At 35.6% G+C, this 19048-nt stretch overlaps 1 protein-coding gene across 2 annotated transcripts in view; it reads right to left on the bottom strand.

Moving 5' to 3' along the window:
• Nucleotides 1-18737, bottom strand: part of TNNI3K (TNNI3 interacting kinase) — a 266119-nt gene extending 247382 nt beyond the window's left edge. Inside the window, exons 1-4 of one of the 2 annotated variants that reach the window (XM_045199469.2) lie at nt 18613-18737; nt 17916-18024; nt 6923-7008; nt 5572-5669 (exon numbers count right to left, since the gene is read on the bottom strand). In XM_045199469.2, coding sequence (XP_045055404.1) covers nt 5572-5669; nt 6923-7008; nt 17916-18024; nt 18613-18652 — 333 coding nt within the window. In that variant the 5' untranslated portion in view covers nt 18653-18737. The remainder of the gene's footprint in view (nt 1-5571; nt 5670-6922; nt 7009-17915; nt 18025-18612) is intronic. The other variant, XM_024565474.4, reaches the window with a different exon arrangement.
• Between the last annotated feature and the right edge of the window lie 311 nt (nt 18738-19048).

The raw sequence follows: 19048 nt of genomic DNA, 5'->3' as shown, positions 1-19048 counted from the left end.
TATTTTAGTAAATACTATAAAAATAGAACTTTGATCTTACCAAGCTATGCTAAAAAGAATGTAACAAAATGATCATTGCTACTTATTAATTGCTTTTAGCTACCATGTAAAATATTTTATCTACATCATATCTTTCAAGCTTCACAGTTAACTGTACGGTGAATAGGATAGCTGACCCCTGAACAACAGGGCTTGAACTGCACAAGTCCACTTAATGTGACTTTTTCTCATTAAACACAGTCAGCCCTTCAGTTCCACAGAGTCTCGCATCCTCAGTTTCAGCCGATGGTGGAAGAAAACACTATTTTTGCATTTGTAACTGTGGTTTCACAACATGGATTCCCAACCAAAAAAAATGCTGTTTTCAATCCATAGTTGCTTGAATCTGTGAATGTGAAGGGTCTACTTTAGTTAAGTTTTTGAGGACTCAAAAGTCATACATGAATTTTCCACTGCTAAGGTGCCCCTTATGTTATTCAGGGGTTAATTGTATTAAGTCTATTTTATAGCTGATGAAAGTCAGAATCAAAGAATTTAAATTAGTTGTAGAACCCTACATATTTTGTAAGAGCTGGAGCTAGGTACCAAGTCAGGTTTGCTTGACTCCGAAGACCTTTTTTCATTTTTGACTTCCCATAGAGTTTAGCTGATCTTTCCACATAAATCTCATACACTCCTAAATCCCTTCAAGAGTCTGCTTTTCAAGAAATCAGCTGGCATACTATATCATGTACATTTAAATTGAAACTTAACTGGGATTTGAACTTAAATCTTCTTACTTTGAATCCTATGCTATTCTCAGTACATGTTGCCCCCAACCTCCAATGACCCTTCTACTCCCAATAATTTGCCTTTCATGTGCAAGTCCTAACTCTTTGCTTTCCACCCATAAAAAAAGGGATCTAATATCTGCTATATAAGGCTGTAATAAGGATAAAAATTGCATTGTTTATGTGCAAATATTTGTAAACTCAAGATCCTTATGAATATAAGTTTATATATTTATATTAAACCTATCACCCCCAAGACAGACCTAACTATATTGAAATATTCACCGTGTGTCTCAGTCTGTTCTGTCCCTAAAGATGTTTAATCATGAAATAACTCAATTTCTTCACCTATATGATCTCAGGGTTGGGCTAAATTGTTTTCTGTAATATCTTGACTACCTCTAATATTTTGATGTTCCCTGAAGCGTTCCATCAAGCTCCAAGGCAGAGCTGAAGTTGGTTTGGAAAGCAGACTGAGTTTCTGCATATGAAAATAGAGATATATAAAGAAATATTTTAATAATGTATTTATCTAAGCGGTTTTCTGCATTGACCCAATTTACCCAGAACAGTAATTGTCACAGCCTGTTTGTGTCTGTCAGGGAAAAAGTAATAAAAGCAGTTCTGTAGTCAAGAGAATATTCAGGTTTATTCTAGGACAAGGCAGGATGCAGAGCTTCAGTACGAAATGTGCTCAGTTCCAGGCATTAAAATTTAATGGACTAGAGCTGCCTTGTGCATCATAGACATCTCCAATGAAAGGATCCATTAATCAGTGTAAAAATAACTGCTCATGAAGGTTCACACCTACATATGCCTCTTGTTGAAATAATTCTGAATGTATCTTCACAAAAATATCAATTACTAAGGATTTTAGTGTGATGTAAATACTTGGCTTTGCTAGAATTTAGGAGAAAAAAGAACACATTCTTAGATTGAGTGCTTGTACTCTTTCCAGGGTAAAGCATCTAAATTTGCTTTATTTTTTTATTCTGAAATGCTGTATTTTTAATCGTATATTTTCATTACCATTTATTCCACCTACACTCCTCTGCCCCCCACAATCACCACTTTGTTGTCCATGTCCATGAGTTCCTTTGACGTATTTTTTTCTCATTGCCACTGCTGACCCCTCCTATTCTACTTTCTAGCTTCCCATAACCACTTTCTTCCTGTGGGCTGCTTCCAAGTGACCTTGGAATATACTTTTCCTCTTGTTCAATAATATAGTGATGATTTAACAGGGAGGGGCTAATCAGAATTTCTGGAAATTTTGGAGAATGAAAACACATGCCATTTGAAAAGCAAATTGAATATTATAGTTTAATTTGTTTTCCCTTATAGTTTATTTATTTTAGAATAAAATAATTAAACAGGCTAAATTTTTATATTTATACAAAGGGACAAGAATAAAAAGATTGAAAAACACTGTTGTAAAAATTTTTCTGTGATCCTGCCACTCCTCAAAATAATGACCAATGTTTTGCCTTTTGGAAGAGCAATCAATATTCATAGCCTCCAATTTCCTAACTCTATTTATTTTTAATCCATTTTTATACTTTCTATTCCCCCAAATTTACTAAAGTATCCCTTTCAGAGATATCTGGCAATTTTCAAATCTAATGGCCAATATAAAATGATATTTTGCCCAACATCAGTATGATTCTTCTTCCTTTCAGGGACTTTTCTTTTTCTTAGTCAACAAAGATTTATAATTTTATTCATTTACTTCTGCAACACAGATTTATTGATGAACATGTACGAGGAATTGTTTTAAGTGCTCAGAACAAGATGATAAGCAGTTTAGATTCAGTCCCTGCCTTGGTGGTATTCATAATTTCTATCAGAGACTATAAATGGGAACAGATGTATATGGTCTGCCCCGAATAGTATTTTTAACTAAAAATTTGAATTAATAGCCAATATTTAAATATTAGGAAACTTTGTATGATTTCTGATTCTCTGAAATTTTGGGCAATACTGGGCTGCCATTCCTACATGTCAATAACTACCTCACCTTGATTACTGACTGCCCCCTTTACATCGGGGCATGCACTCTCTAACTTGCCATAGTCTCCACCTCTTCCTGCATCTCAAACACATTGAGTCTAAGTGTTAGTTCCCATTTAACTTCACCATATAATCTAATACATTCATTCATTTATGTTACCTGCCTCATTCCTGAAGGCATGTAAGACTGACTCCCTAATCTGGAGAGAGATATAGAGAAGTAACCAGGTAATAAAATCTAGATTCATTCACAGTATTATAAGGTAAGTACAGGTTTTAGGAGAATACAGTGGAGGACCACCCAATCCAGACTTGGGTCAGGGAAGGTTCTCCAGGAAATTAGTGCTGTCTACTATAAGAATTGAAGGATAAGTTAACATCAGTTAGCATCCTATTAAGAGTTTATTGAAAACATGTTAATTAGAAAGATTATGAAATACTTGGTTACTAAAAATAAATGTGAGCATAAAAATCCATCTTAATGATTATTCTAACTTGGGAGTATAAATGTTCTCTAGTTCCTTGAAGTGAGGATTAAGTATTAAAACGTATTTAAAAGTTGTTATCAATTCCTTTAGATTAAAAGAGATTACAGAGACAAGAAAAGTAAAAAATAGATGATGCTGGATTGATCCTAAACTAGAAAACAGTAAAAAGCTATACATGACACTATTGAGACAACTGGCCAAATCCGGATTTGAACTCTAGATTAGATAATAGTATTTTATCAGCGTTGAATTTTCTGATTTTGATCAGTGTATTGTGATTATGTTGGTAAATTTCCTTTTTCTCAGGAAATAAAGATTGAAGTTTTTATTAACAATGAAGCAATGTCGCATATCATTTAATTTCAAAGGGTTCAGGAAAAAATAGTATAATGATGGAGATGAGACAACCTGAATAAAGTGTGTATAGGAGTTTCTTATACTATTCCAGCAAGTTTTAAAATAACATTAAATGGAACCCTCAATGAATTATATACCTGTTGCAGTACCTCCGGGAAGGGATCATTAGAACTATTTAGTACAATAATGGTGGGAATGGCTATTTTATATTGTTTCTGCATGTAAAGTGGGGGGGGGCAAATTAAATTCGTTTTTACCTTTGTTAAGGAATAAGTAGGGCATGCGTCCTGTCATGGCCTTTTAGGAATTCTTGACGACCTTATGTCTTACGATTCTAAATTTGTTTAAACTTGCTAAAGAAAACTTTTAGTTCATATAGCTTTCTGTAAAATATAAGGAAACAGAAGAAACAGAGGAAAGAGAACTCTAAAAACTGAAATTTAGAGCTGATAAACAGAGGTGGGAGAAATATATGTATTCTCATAAAGACTGTAGCCCTAACTCATTCAGAACCCATTTGTGTGGTTGTGCCATGGTAAATCTTAGGAAAATGAACTAATATGGAAAAAATATCCCAGACAGTCAGATTCAGAATTCATGGGTTCACATTCTGCCTTGACTATCCATCGCCAGCTTCCTATTCATCAGAGCTCTTCTCTTTTCACATCCTGTCCATCCATTCAGCAGAAAAACCAGCATCAGACACTCCTTCCTACACCCTGACCTCCGGCTCTATTCCCATTTTGCAGAACGATTAGGAGGTATTAAAGACTGTTTAGCACTGAACTGATGCTTTCTGTCAGAAGGAATCAGAAAAATCAACTAGGCATTGACAGGGTGTAAAAAAAGGATGAGCATTGGAGCATTTGAGCTCTGACTCAGGATATGTGAGTCCGAATCATGGGAAAGTATTGCTCTCTTCCCCCAGAGTGATGAAGTCTCTAAAGGCTGGGAAAGGGATACAGTGCAAAGTGATCTTGACATGAGCAAATAGCTTCCCCCCCATGCCCACACATACAAAACTGAAATAATATTGTACCACAGATTCACATGAAATGGGGAATACAACAAGGAGAGTCAGGGAGTATGAGCCAACTGTACTTGATTTTAATCATTATTATAACAGATATCTAATTTTAGTTTTTTTGTTTAAAATAAAACCTAATATGCAACTCACTAGTTTATTTACCAGTTAAAGAAATAATGAATATAAAACCTAGTGTGATATTTAGCTCATAATAAACACAAACAAGTAGAACCTTATAATTAGATAATGAACAAGTTACATATATTTAATTTATATATTATATAAGCTTATATTTATGACAATCTGGAAGATCTATCTCAACTCAGAGTACCTCAGTTTTTCTAACCCACTTTTCTATTTGTTTTCTGATCGGATACTGAGATTAGGTTGAAGCCTGGGACTGATGTAAGGAAATAAACAACTGAAGCAAAAGAAGAGAAATAAAAGAAGGAAAGTAAAGGGAACTCTCGAGAAAATTCTGATTAAGGAAAACATGCAGGAAAAGAGTGCAGCTTCAATGTGCTTCTTTCATGAATTCCTCACATGCAGCCTCATCCTCTTCTGCACAGAGACAGCTTGGTTTCCTGGTAAGAAGCTCTGGTGAGGGAACCAGACTGCCAGGTCATCATAACTCCTGGCTAACCACGGCCCAGCCATGCGGCCTTAACGGTAATAGTGTTCACTCACAGGGTTCTTGTGAGAATTAAATGAATTAAATATAGAAAGCATTAAGAAGAGTATGTGTTTGCTCAATAAAGAGAAGGAAGCCTGTGAGTATTGTAGTATTCTGGTCAATAGAATGTTTTCCATGAGTAATTTGCCAAAAAAAACCCCCCACAAAAACAAAAAACAACCCAACTAGCCTAAAGATACACACATCCTTGGTTCTAATATAATATTTATTGGAACATAAATGTACCTTGTAAACTGCCAAGTGCAAGGCTGTAAATCCATTTCTTGTCAGCCGAGATGGGCGGAGTCCTTTTAACATAAGGGTTCTAATATGAGACTTGTTGCCTTAAAAATAAAAAAAAATAGGCTAAATTGTTGAGGGGGTAGACTAAGTGACTTTAAAATCTTTCTGACATAATGATCAATGTCACAGTGATGTATAAAATCCCAGATTGCTGTTGTGCCCTCCATTTTTAAAGTTTTCTATAAATTGACAGCCTTATTAGTAGTGAACATTTCTATTGCACTTATAAAACTTTGTATCAATGCTGTGCATTTTAATGAATTTGTGTTACATTTTTTTATTTAGTGTTCTCATCGTCAGATGGTTCTAAAACAAAAAACATGAAAAATTCTTCTAAATAGACAACGAGGGAAAAGGCTTAGATAAAATTCTAGTTGTACAGGATTCCTCGGAACATCATTAGCAGTAGAGCTTATTTAGACCAGAGCAATCTGGAGAAAATGACCAACGTTGGGAAGGGAGTTTAAACTTGGGAGGAAGATCTTTTAAGTACAGCCTGATTAATTTGTTTGACAGGAATGGTTAAGAGATCCAATGACAGTCAATACTTATACATTAGTGCTCTAAAGTTAAAAAGCTGAGTTCAATGAATACCAGCTTGAATTAACAAAAATAAATATTAACTATTAACTCATTAATTAAACACATTTATTGAGTACCTAACTATATGCCTGGCACCATCCTATGCGTTTGGGATACATTAGTGAATAAAACAGAAAAAAAACATAAGCCAAATTAAACTCTTTATCTTCCCTTTGATCAATCTTCTCTTTGAGATTGTATCCTTGGTTTGTACAACACGACCTTCCTCATAGCTCCCTGCAGTTTGTGAAGCAATTGCTTGATGATATTTTGGGGAATGCTTTAAGTACTTCTATGTTGAACAGAATCCCTCACTAGTGTGCCCAATTCTGCAAAATACTTTCTGGATTTCCCAGCCAGCCAAGTGGCTTGGTTCAGGGTAGAAGCACAATGGAACTTAAACTCAGAGTGAAGTCAATGGAAATAGCTGCCTGGTAGTTACTGCTTCATCTAAAGGTTATCAGAGCTGTAGGGGCAAAACAAAAGAGAAAATTGACTATTAATAGAATTCTTTTATAGACTGTTAAGCAGCTCAAATCACCAATACTATATATGTGCATGTATATATCTGTGTATTTACACACACGATCATGTGTTTACATGTGTGCACACATGTGCTCATGTGTATGTGCACACATACGTGTGTTTGTATGTACACACATATATATACATATAAAACTAGTTTATAACATACTGAGTTTCAAGCACTCACCTCCACAAATGCAACATAAATGAAGCAGAGACAGCCCATTTTCTGTGCGGTAATTTAAATTGACTTTACTGAAGGCATCATCAGAGCTGAAAAAAAAAGTATAGATGATAACAAATTTCATCTTTTAGTTTATTGTTTTTCACTTGAAAACTTATGAAAGGGAATCATGTTATTATAAATTCAGAAGTGTATGTTTACTATGTTGTATACCTAGAAAATGCATATTGAATATATTTCCACATGAAGAATAAGTAAAATCAAGAGAAAACAATCCCTGAAAGTTTAAGAGACCACATTTAAATTAAACACTCTCATGCACAGTTCTCTGTTCTATATAAAATTTGAATGGATCAGGGCATCTTGATGAATTAAAATGTTTGTGTATACAGAAAGCATAGATAATTTGAAAGTAAATGTATTTCTTTCACACTCAAAATTTCACATCACAGTTATGGAAAATTCAAGAAATTCACTCCAAAAAAAAAAAAAAAGAAAGAAAAAAGAAAAGGAAAAAGGCAGCAGAGATTTGCCAAAGAAACACAATCCCGATGTATTACAAATTCTGCCTGAAGCAAAGGTACCTTACACACTGACTGGGTCAGGTCTCACAGATAAAGAAGGCCTAAGCTCTGATAGCACAGTGCAGTGGAGTCTCGGGTAAGGAGAGTAGTGGTAGTGGTTTAATTAATGGAATCCTTGACTTCGTTTGAACAAAGACCACTGCTGTGGAAGGGCCCTGGAGAGCCATGGGCAGCCTTTGAAACAGAATGTAAAGCTAAAATTATTGACCTCTTGAGGTCATTGGTACTCCCAGGAAATTTTTCAGTAGAAATGAGATCACATCCTTGGCCTCCCAGGTCAATTTCAAGCTGCCTCCTGCCTATTTAAATCTCTAGAAGCTTTAGTGAGATGGCATAGTCTTTGGTAAGAGAGACTTCCATATCATTTGTAAAATACTTAAACTTAAAAAGTACTGTAAATTCAGAATATTGTCATCAATGCATCCAGTTAAGAAATTCAAAAGCTATTGTAATTTTGAAATAGAAAAACAAAGGGTGTTATTCTCCAGGGCATTACTAAAAAGAGTGGGTCTCTAAATCTAGGGACATTGAAGGGTCTCAGTGAAATGCTTTAATTAGCAATGGCAAGGCCAGTGGTTGTTTTCATAAATTTGGGAATATTCCAGAACTTCCCCACCCTCCTAACTTTTTTGCTTTCCATGTTCAACTTCCCAGCAGCAATCCACAGACATACTTTTGACAAATCTACCTCATATGGACTAACACCTCAACTTGTTTTAGAATGCCATTTGTGGAAGTAAAATTAACTCCAATGAGTCATTTTTACAAATGTAATGTAATAGCAAGGAGCCCAGAATTCCATGGAAAAAAGTTAACAATTGAACTCATTTCTGTCTATACTTTTCCCTCAGCTCAATGAATAATGCAAGAAAAAATTACTCCTGATGAAGATACCACTATTTTAAATGTCTACCTAAAATGAGGCTACTTATAAATAAATTGTATGTGTGCAGTAACTTTACAAAATAATATGATTTTTGCAAATGTGTGGCCTTTTCTGAGCCTGACCTTTAACCTCTCAAAGTCAATCCTATTATAGATGTCTTAGAGAAATTACTCAAAATAGGTAGTACTAAACAAAGAGCACCCAGTGGCCCACACTTGGAAATGCATTCACAAAGGTCTTCTAAATGGTTATGATTTCAAAAAGCACAGGTTTTCTGAAAAGCTGAACCCTGTTTTTAAAGCTGGGCACATTGAATTTTTCTCTTAAAGTGTCTAAGACATCAGTGTCCTTAAATAAAAAAGTAAAATAACAACAACAACAACAACAAAAACCTGTGACTAGCCACTGATGGTGTTGATTGGCAATGATTCAGAAGCTCTATCCTGCTTTGGCTTTTTCTTCTTTGGCCTTTCCATTATCCAGCAAATGAAACACACAGTAAGATCACAAGACAGAAAACAAGCATCAGGGTGGGGAAAGACAGGGATGTTTTCTGTTAAATAAAGAACTACATAAACTTCAGCCTAAGAGAAAAACAGGGAAGGACACACTTCCTTTAACTAACTATACTGAACTTAATACTGAAAGGAGAAAAAGCTCAGGAGCTCCTCTGTAGCAGTGGACCCTTGAGAAAATCCAGGTTTTGATGTGTGCCTCTACTATTATACAGAAATATCTGCCATGTGTTAATGTTCTAGAAGTAGAAAAAATCATTTCGGCAGTGCAGAGAATTCTTAAAAGCTTGGTCCTTATATTCACACCAGAACTAAAATCTTATCCTGTTTTGCCTTTTAAGTAATTTTTTTTTCTTTCTTGAAATCGAGCAACTTATTTAACCCTTCAAGCCTTGATTTCTTTAGTTATAAAATTATTAAAATAATACACATGTCATTGTGTTGTTGTGAAGAATAAATGAGGTTGCGTACTTGCTGCGGAAGCTGGCAAGTGATTGTTGTCATAACTAGTTACTTTGTGATTATTACTATTATTATCAAGTTCACTGTGATCCAAAATTTTAGCACAATTTTCAAACCAAGTTTTACCTTCATCGACCTTTCACATTTGATGACCTCTAACATTTCTGTATTTTCACAACCGATTCTGTAGACATAAGTATTTTATGCTCGCAGTAACTCTCAGTCAGACGTCTGGAAAATGTCTGACCTTGTCTTCACATTTTACAAATGGCCATTCACCTCACGGTCTCATGTTTCTCCAGAGCAGATGTTCCCTGGGTGCCCGCATGGCCCTGCCCCGGCACCTGAGTGACAACCGACCTCTCTGACTGCTGGAAGATTATGGAGTCACTCATGTTAGCTTTGCACGTATTTTCTTGGGACTGTTACTTGAATCTATCTCTCACTGCAGAACAAAACCCAAGGTTAGTGGAGAGGACATCAGATTAGTGTAACTTTCTCATAGTTTTAGGTAGAGAGGGGGTGGGAGAAAGATGTTATGAACCCTATAAGGGGCATAGGTCCTCCGCCGTCCTCTGGCTCTGAGGGGAGGGCGGGTCACAGTTGCGTATGTCTGGTGTCAGCCAGCAGCTCTGCCCTGTGCCAGAAGGGGGCTGCTGCGGCCTGAGGTGCTGAGTGCCAGACGTCCCCTGAACCCTGTTTTGTGCCTTCACGGTGTGCTTCATTCCTCACTGTTTGATATTCTATGACATTTATTATAAGAAAACACCTAACTATCATAAAGTAATTGACTTGCTTTATATGACAAAAATAAAAAATAAAAGAAATAAAAATGGCCAAGTTCACTGTTGTGACACCTAGCACTTATCAGTGATCAGAGCAACTACTAGAATCACAGTTTTTTAGTTCAAGTTGAGCAATATCATGCAACAGGGAAACCATTTGCAACCCTGGAGATATTCAAAGAACAATAAATGTAAATGGGAAAAAAGGTTGTGTTGAAAATCACTTTATTGACAAGGCAGACTCAACCCATTATCCAACTTTGCTGGTGCATTCTGTCGGTCTGGTCAATACCTACTGAAAACCAACTGTGTGCTTCACTTAGGTTCTTAACACTCCCTGCAGACTGTTGAAAACAGTCTGCTTGATATTCTACTTGATGTAAACTACTCACTAATTCATGCATCTTTTTAGTGCATTGGTGTTTAAATATATATACTGCTCAAACCCTGCAACTGACCTTAGCATTAGTCCTGATCCTCTGTTGCCCTGATCAGCTTTGCAGTAAAGGTAAACACTAAATAAACAGAAAGTATAAGATGCTAACGTCCATGGCTTTATTTTATTTTTTTTAAAAAAGGATAACCCTAAGTGAATATCTGTTGTTTACATTAAAAAATTGAAAGCATGAATTATATTCATGAGTTTTTATTCAATAATTGTTCTTTAGCTCATTGAATCTTAAACTAGACTTGACCATTCTTAAGTGACTCAGTATAATACAGCCCTAAAGAGCTCCTTGCTCAAAACTGAGCTGTTGCCTATTGCTTTTGTTCTCCTCTTGAGTTCTGTGTTCCTTGAACTCGTGCAACTTCTATTAATGCCAACAAAATGAGCCAACAGAGAATAAACTCCCACAATATCTGGCAGTCAAATGCAATTTTTATAGTACAATTTTTATCCTAACTTTAATAACTGGAATGTAATTTTTAAAAAGAAATTTACTTTGGAGCTTGACTTGAATCCTAATTCTCACTTCCCATTAACTTCTAGTCAAATGTTTCTGTTTTGATGCATGCAATGAAAATATTCATATTTTAAAGCAATCATTCCTAGGAGAGATATTTCACTTTCTTTTCTTTTGTCTCTTCTAAAGCAACTGTGTATGCCAACTCACCTCCAAGTTGAGCATCACTTATGTACTCTAATACCTTACACTCAATTTATTTTTTCATTTCCCCTTATATTTTTTCCTCTCCTTCCATGCCATAGTGTAACTTAACAAATCCTAATGAGTTCATAGTGCTTGCTGGGGCAGAAATGAAGTTCCTAATTAAAATGAAACTACTATTATGAATACATTTCTAATTCTGTCTTTAATCATTAAAAACGGTAGCTCTCTACCCAAAGGTTACTTTCTTTTTTGTATCATAATGAACTCTTTTCTTAGCCTTTACTCTTTATCCAGAAAAGGATGCAGTTTTGTGATCCAATTAAACTTCTTTCTCATGCCCTCATCCTTTCAACACACTGTCTGACATGACCACAAGTGGAAACATAGTAAAATGTAACATTTGAAAGTTGGCCAAAAATAATACATTACTGTCCAAAATATTCAGATAGGTGGGCACATTTTAAAAATCAATTCATTGGCTGAAACTTAAGGAAAGGCTAAGAAGATAAAAAGAAGGTAAAAATTTGTTATAGATCATCCAGTTCCCAAATCGATAATTTATGTTTTAAATGCCTGGTTTTAAGTTTTCGTCTAGTTCTTTGTGGTTCCTGCTGACTTCCCCCCAAAACAATAGAAACAGAAAGACCATCAGTACAGGAGAGTTAGAGTGAGGTAGCAAGCCAGAAAGAGAGAGAGAGAGAGAGAGAGAGAGAGAGAGAGAGAGAGAGAGAGAGGTTGAAATCAAGCTGCCTCATAAGGTTTTTACAAGATATTGCTGTAAAACTTCATTTATAAATAATTTTACTTAGACAAAGAATTTGAAAGGTAGGCAGTCTTGGGGCAAAGTGAATTAATTGCTTTTGGTTTGAGTTCTTTTTGTTGTTTGTTTTTTGTTTAGGTGCAAATTAGCACAATGCAATAAGCAAACATGCCAAATAATACTTTTACTCTATTTTATTTATAAAGGTGAAATTTCCCCCTCCATATTCTATTTAGCACCTTGATAGGGGATTTCACTCATTTTAGATAAGGTCAGCCTGCCATATTTCCAGAGCTATTCATTTTATAATAGCTAAATTTCATAATTAGTTATATTTCTGAAAAAGTAGATTTTAGGAACATATTTCATTTGGAGGGTCAGTATCATGGATTGTAGCTAGGCCCTGAAAGAATTTCAGGGAGAAATTCTTTCGCCCTGAAAGAATTTTTCAGGGAGAAAAGAAGAAAAACGTTACATCTCAGAAGTAGGTACACCTCCATTTTTTTCTCTTTTTAAATTCCCCCCCTAAATATCGCAGTTGCTCTTCCATGAAAGAGAGCATTTTCTATTTTTGTTCATTTATTAAACCTAATCAATTTCAAAGTAAGATATCATTATTGGCCAAGGTGATTAAAATGAGAAAAAATAGGTTTTTTTTTATTATGTTGACAAGCCATGATCTTGGAAAATTATAACTTCTTTGGAATATCATCATAAAGGTTCAAATTTCATATTACAGATCAAACAGATAAAAAGTAGGCTTGACAATGAAATTGGCAAAACATAGTTGTAAAACTTCTAATGACTAAAAGCATATTGAAACAAAATAACTTAATTGGGAACCTTTGAAAAGTTGCATGGGGAAAGCCACTCCTGCAGAGTGTCCCGAAGGCCCTGGAAGGGTGCCTGTGTCACCAGGAGGCACGCCGGCTGCCAGTGAGTGGGGACGTGGGGGCAGAAATACATTCTTCTCCTCCCCCCAGGGACAGTGATAATGCGCAGGACGTAGGAAAACTGTGGAGTAGCTCGGGGAAAATGAAAAATTTTCAAAGATAATTCCGACCCCTTTCTCTTTATCATTCTCAGGTTGAGAACCAGGGTCCTGGAGATCAAACCTCATGGATTAGGTCCAGTAGCTGGGTGCAATCCCAGCACAGCCGTACCAGCTGTATAAGCTGCTTAAGTCGGTTTCATTTAACTGGCCTCATTTTCTCATTTTCATTTAACTGGCCTCACAGGGCTGTTCATGTAAACAATAATGATGAGCTTTTAGTGAACATTTCTGAGTAGTTACCATGATCCAGTCACATAAGTTACTAAAGCTAAAGCACCTAATGTGTGCAGGGGTGGATACAAGTAGGTTTACAGTTGTGAGTACCCCAAACGGTTTATCCTTGTATTGTTATTTACTTATTAATTATTGTATTATTTACATTGCTGTTAACCTACTTTCACCCATCCCTGTATACATTTAGAATTGTGTGAGTTAACACATATTAAAAAACCTTGTAGCATGCCTAGCATATGGTAGGCAGTAAGTTGTTAGTTTGTTTTCCTTTCAAATAGGTATCACAAATAAACAAAAGTAGAAATAAGTTAAACAAGGTAAAGAGGCAACCTGTAGTGCACGCATATACTAATGTTTAGACCTGCAAAGGGATAACAACAGCACCGTGAGTTACGTGCCGTTATAGGGGTTGCACTGACAGACCTGAGAGAGCACAGAGGAAGAAATAACCAGATGATGGCCCGCCGATGTCCGCTTCTGCCTTCCCTTCTGCCTCTCTTCTTCTTCCTCTCTTCCTGTCACCTGTCCCTTAGCTCAACAGATGTTCAAAGTCATGAGGGACAGCGATGTTATTGTGGAAGATGGGGAACACTGCATTCCCATTCCTTTTCTTTCTCATATCAAGCTCTCATTCCAAAGGTGCATAAACAAGATAATGGTTCAGTTCTTTTTGTCTTTCTAACGTTTAGTGCTATATTGCTCTGTACTGTGTTGTGAGTGAAAGCCATACCGAGAGTGCGTGTTTGAGCTGACAGAAAGAAGCCTTGGTGCAGTATGGTATGAAAATTCTCTTCTAATGAATGGAATGAATATCTACCATAAATGTAATAAAGAAACTTGTCAGCAAATGAAAACAAAGCAAAACAAAAGCTCCCCCCTCCCCCCTCCCCAGACAAACCTCTGTTTACATCAGTGATGCTCCACCTGTTACTTTACTATTAAAAACTTCTTTTGGGGGACCTTATACAGTTTTTATGAAATCTATGTGTTTAGAGAAAACCTGATGTCAGGCAGCATAACACAATTGTTCCTCTCAAAAGTACTCCTTCCATTATGTAAGACATGGATAAAGATGAGAAAGAAAAAGATCCTAACACATATTTGACACCTAAAATATCCTAGATACTCATTTAAATGTGATTTCATACAATATTATATTTTATTTTCCCAACTACTCTTAAAATGATTATGTGTGAGCCAGTGAGTGAGACAATTTATATTCTCAGTACTCCTTTCTTTTCTTTCCTTGTCATCCATCATTTTATTCTAGAGAAAAGAAAATTCTGTCGAATTTGCCCTGGGCATGACTGACTTTCTTTCCCAGATGATGCTATCTGCCTTGATGAGATCAGACAACACACAGTTCTCTGAGTTCTTGTTTGTTTGTTTGTTAGCTCCATTAACTCTCTGAAGATCACACCAGTTGCCAGCTTTCTGTTCTCGTGTTCTTCATTCCTTCACTGATATCACCTCGGGCAGAGTTTTCAGTGTAACTCAGATATCTTTCTAAAGCACAGTTTTCAAACTTGAGCCAAAGTACATTTTTAGCATACAAAAGTATTACCTGGGGAGCTTGTTAAAAATTCAGGTTTCTGGAAATCATCCCCAAAGATTCTGATTCGTTTGATTGGGGCGAAGTCACGGAATCTAAAATTTTAGCAAACACTGGCCGCTACTCTACTGTAGGAGGTGCTGAGCCTGGAGAAACAATGTTTCTAGGCTCTGGTAATTTGCTTAGCTTCATATGATCACTTCTGGCTAACTGAACATTTCTGTAGCTTCCTCAACGGCTTTAGCACTGGGCTACAGTCTTCCTCTCCACAACACGCCCTACCATTACTCTCAGAAAATTTGACATGCATTTGGATGAGACTTCCAATGCTCTAGTCTGAAATATTAGCATTTCAGACTAGAAATCCCTAGTATTAAATCCCTCCTGATCACAATATTTAAAATTTGTATTTCAGATTTTTGGATCATCTTGAAGTGTTCTAACATTTTACATTTTTTACTTTTGAAAACACCCTCACCGTATAAAAATATTTTATCCTAACTTTCTTTCCTCCTAACTTTTAATTAATTATTTGTTACTGCCACTCTATAATAAAGTCTTCAGTCTTTCAAACTGCCCTATTTATCCAATCAATCATTGTAATAGAAACCTCCAATTATTACTTAGCATTTAATTGACATCATTTTATAGATACCCTGTGAGATTATTAACCTCATTTTACAAATGCAAATAAGGTTCAGGAGATTCAGTAAAATATCCAAGAATACAAAGTTTGTGAATAGAAAAAACTAGATTTAAAACTGATTGCATGACTGCAAAAACCCTTAAAATGACGGACACAGCATTCTTACTCAAGTTACATAAAATGGTCAAGGCATTCATTTTTCTTGCCTCTTCTGGACTTTCCATGCTATGCACCCACTCTTGCTTATCTGTCTTTACTTAAGTATGCTATTTATCTGGCATGCTTTTCAAAATCAGTGAATAAATTGAGACTCTAAATCTTTTCTTTTTCAATATATGAAAATCATACTGTTTTTCCTTCTACTTGGCATTCTTCATAGACTGAATTCTGGGAATTATCTATATACATGTTTCCCCTGAACCAGAGTTTGAAATCCTGGAGCAAGAAGCAGGTGCTAGAGTAAGAAACTCTCTCTCTATGGCACAGGTGGCAAACACAGAGCCCACGGGCCAACTCCGGCCTGGCACCTTATTTCTACCCGGCAGCAGTGCTGAGTTCCCTGCCCCTAGTGAAGGAGTAGTTACATTTATACAGTCCTAAATTACATTCGGCCCTTTGAAGGCAACCCTGAGGCTGATTTGGCCCCCGGTGAAAATGAGTTTGACACCCCTGTTCTATGGAGTCAGGCAGACCTTGCTACAAATCACTGTTCCAGAACTTACTGACCATATGATCTGAATGGAACACAATGTCTCTAGTCCTTAGTTTATTATCCACCAGAAATATTGTCTCCCACATATGGTCATGGGGAGGATTAAATAATGTCTTATATTTGATGTACCTGGATTAGCACCTTAAATACAGCTTGTACAATAAATGCTGAACTATAATATGCCTGCCACTGATTCTTGCCTCTCACCCCTAATACTAGTCAACAAAAAGGAGGTCACATCTACCACATGCAGTGGAAACGTAGGAAAAGTCAGTTTTAGCAGGAGCTGTAGAAACAAATTCTTGTAGATGTGGTGCAAGAAAAACACCTTCATCTCAAGCCCATTGCTTAATCCTTAAAAGAATGTATTTTGTTTTAAATTAGATGATATATTTGCACAATGTTTCCTTAATTAAAATAAATAAATAAATTTTTGACTTTACAAATTTGGGAAAAATCTCTTCAATGGGGTCACATTTTATTCAGCAGATTTATTTGAGTTAGTAAGAGCCAGAGGGTTTATGATTCAGTTCTATATTCATATCCTTTTCCAACAAAATAAATATGTGTATGTAAATCTATTATACCAAAGTGCCGGTCACATCGTTACAAGAAATTTAAATGTTTCCCCACAACTGAGCATGTGATACTAACTGCAGCAGTCAACCCAACCCAGAGTATCTCAGCACGAGTGTCAACGCTGAGTTAATAATTTTGGGCCGAATAACAGGAGGATCATCCACTTCCCAAACCATAAAATTGGATGCTTATGAAGGTTTTATTAACCCACTGACAAATTTCTTATAAACCGTATCATACATGGAAAATTTTATTTGCCAGTTATGTCAGTTTCATATGTTTACTATATCTGAAACTTTTTAAAAATATAATGTCATTGCTTTATGTTGTTCTCCAAGAAAAATAGAGGGAGTTCTCGGTCACAATTGCGCTACGTGAATAACATAGCTGCAAGTGAAGACGTCTAATTGGCCACATGCAACTTCTCCCCAGTCAGGCAGTGAACTTAAACCAAACCTCCAAATGCATCTAGTTTCTCAATGCCAGATTCAATTTCTCCAAAAGGTTGCTTGTGTATATCAGGGTCCTGCCCCTCTTTTCTGAACATTTTGTGCCTTCCAAAGTTGTGGCACTACAGCAGATTATTTTTCTCTTGTTATCATGGAACAAAACCCACTGAAAACCGGAAGCCAATATAACTCATTGTTATATGATTTTTCAGGGGCAGAATAATACTCAGTTCCATTAAAGGGCAGCCTTTCAAGGTCAGGAGTCCAGAGGGTTTGTTAAAATTGAACTTAGCCTAGTAGTCCAGAGAAAACAGTGTGGCCAATATTCTACTGCCATTGGGAAGAGACATCTTGTAGTTCGTTGCTGGCAGGTTGACAAGAATGATCTAATTCCAGAGAAGGTGATTTGCTTCAGGAACAGCCTTCAAAAGCTGGGGTGAGGTTCTTTTTCTTTTTTAAATCATAGTAATGGGAATATAAAAGTTACATTTTAAGTATATAATCCAGTTATATTTTCAGGGATGTATGAATAGTCAAGAGTGGATAACTTTATATTTTAAGACTTAGAACATGACTGAATAAGGTTGTATTTTTAAATACATAGAGATATATCTTTAAAATAAGATAAATAATGAAGATACTCATGCAAATAAATAATATCTTTACCCAAATATGTGCCTTAATTCTGCAAGTTCTTTTTCTTTGATCTGAAGGTCATCTTCTAATCTTTCTATTATGATGACATAAGATTCACTGACCTTCTTCTTCCATTCATCTAAAAGGAAATGAAATAGATTTATAGCTGTGTTTTGCAAAATGTAGACACAGATCATAACATAGAAGTAATTAAAACTCTGTTTCTTATGGTAAATTCTACAATACTTAATTTAAATTACTGCGAGTTTAAAATGCAGATGTTTATATTTAAAATGCAATCATATGGAATTGTAGTAATTAAGAACCCATTTGATATAAGATAATATATTTACATAAAAGAATATATTTGACTTATTTCATTTGATTTAATTGCATTTTAATTATAGCAATCTCCAGTTTCTAGAAAAGAGCTTTTAGGTTCTAAATATGAGATACTTAAGATATAACTCTAAAATCCTTATATTCAGCAATATTACAATTTTTTCTACAACATTATACATAGGAACTATTAATACATTTTTGTAAGAAGTTTGTTTTCTTTAAAGACTTTTCAAAAAGTTATTTTAAATTCAGTCAGTTTTCACAACACTTTTGTATGATACACTGTTTTATCATCCATGGAAAAATTAAGAAATATTCTAAGGAAATGTTAATTATCTACAACTGTTACTGAACCATGTTACATTTAAGGATATAAAATAATTACCAGTGCAAGTTTGGGTTGGTCTAGACTTATAATTTCCCATTTGTTAGACGATTCTTCTTTTCCCCAGTGCAGTTCCTCACGTTACAAGATTCCAAGTTCAAGTGCAGTGTCAGGCCAGTAGAAAATACTTTGATAGTCTGGCTAAAAATAAGCAGACTGCCAAATGGAATGTCACGCAACAATGACAAAGAACAAAATAGTGTGTACTTTCAAGGGTAAAGTCATAAAGGCAACTAATCAGCCTGCTTAAAAGAGCTGTATAACAAATAAATAGTAAATATTTCAATAAAATTATTTGCCTCCACCTGTTGATTACCTAACCATATATACCTTTATGGGCCATTTATTTAATAGGTAGAAAGTGGTTCAGGTACATATAAGGTCTACAAAGAGCTATTAAAACTACCTAACATCTTCTTTCAGGATCAGTTTCTCC

This window comes from Desmodus rotundus, chromosome 3, assembly GCF_022682495.2.
Source record: "Desmodus rotundus isolate HL8 chromosome 3, HLdesRot8A.1, whole genome shotgun sequence".
Classification (NCBI taxonomy): domain Eukaryota; kingdom Metazoa; phylum Chordata; class Mammalia; order Chiroptera; family Phyllostomidae; genus Desmodus; species Desmodus rotundus.
Note: the sequence above shows the minus strand (reverse complement) of the source record. Positions and strands in the feature narration are given on the sequence as shown.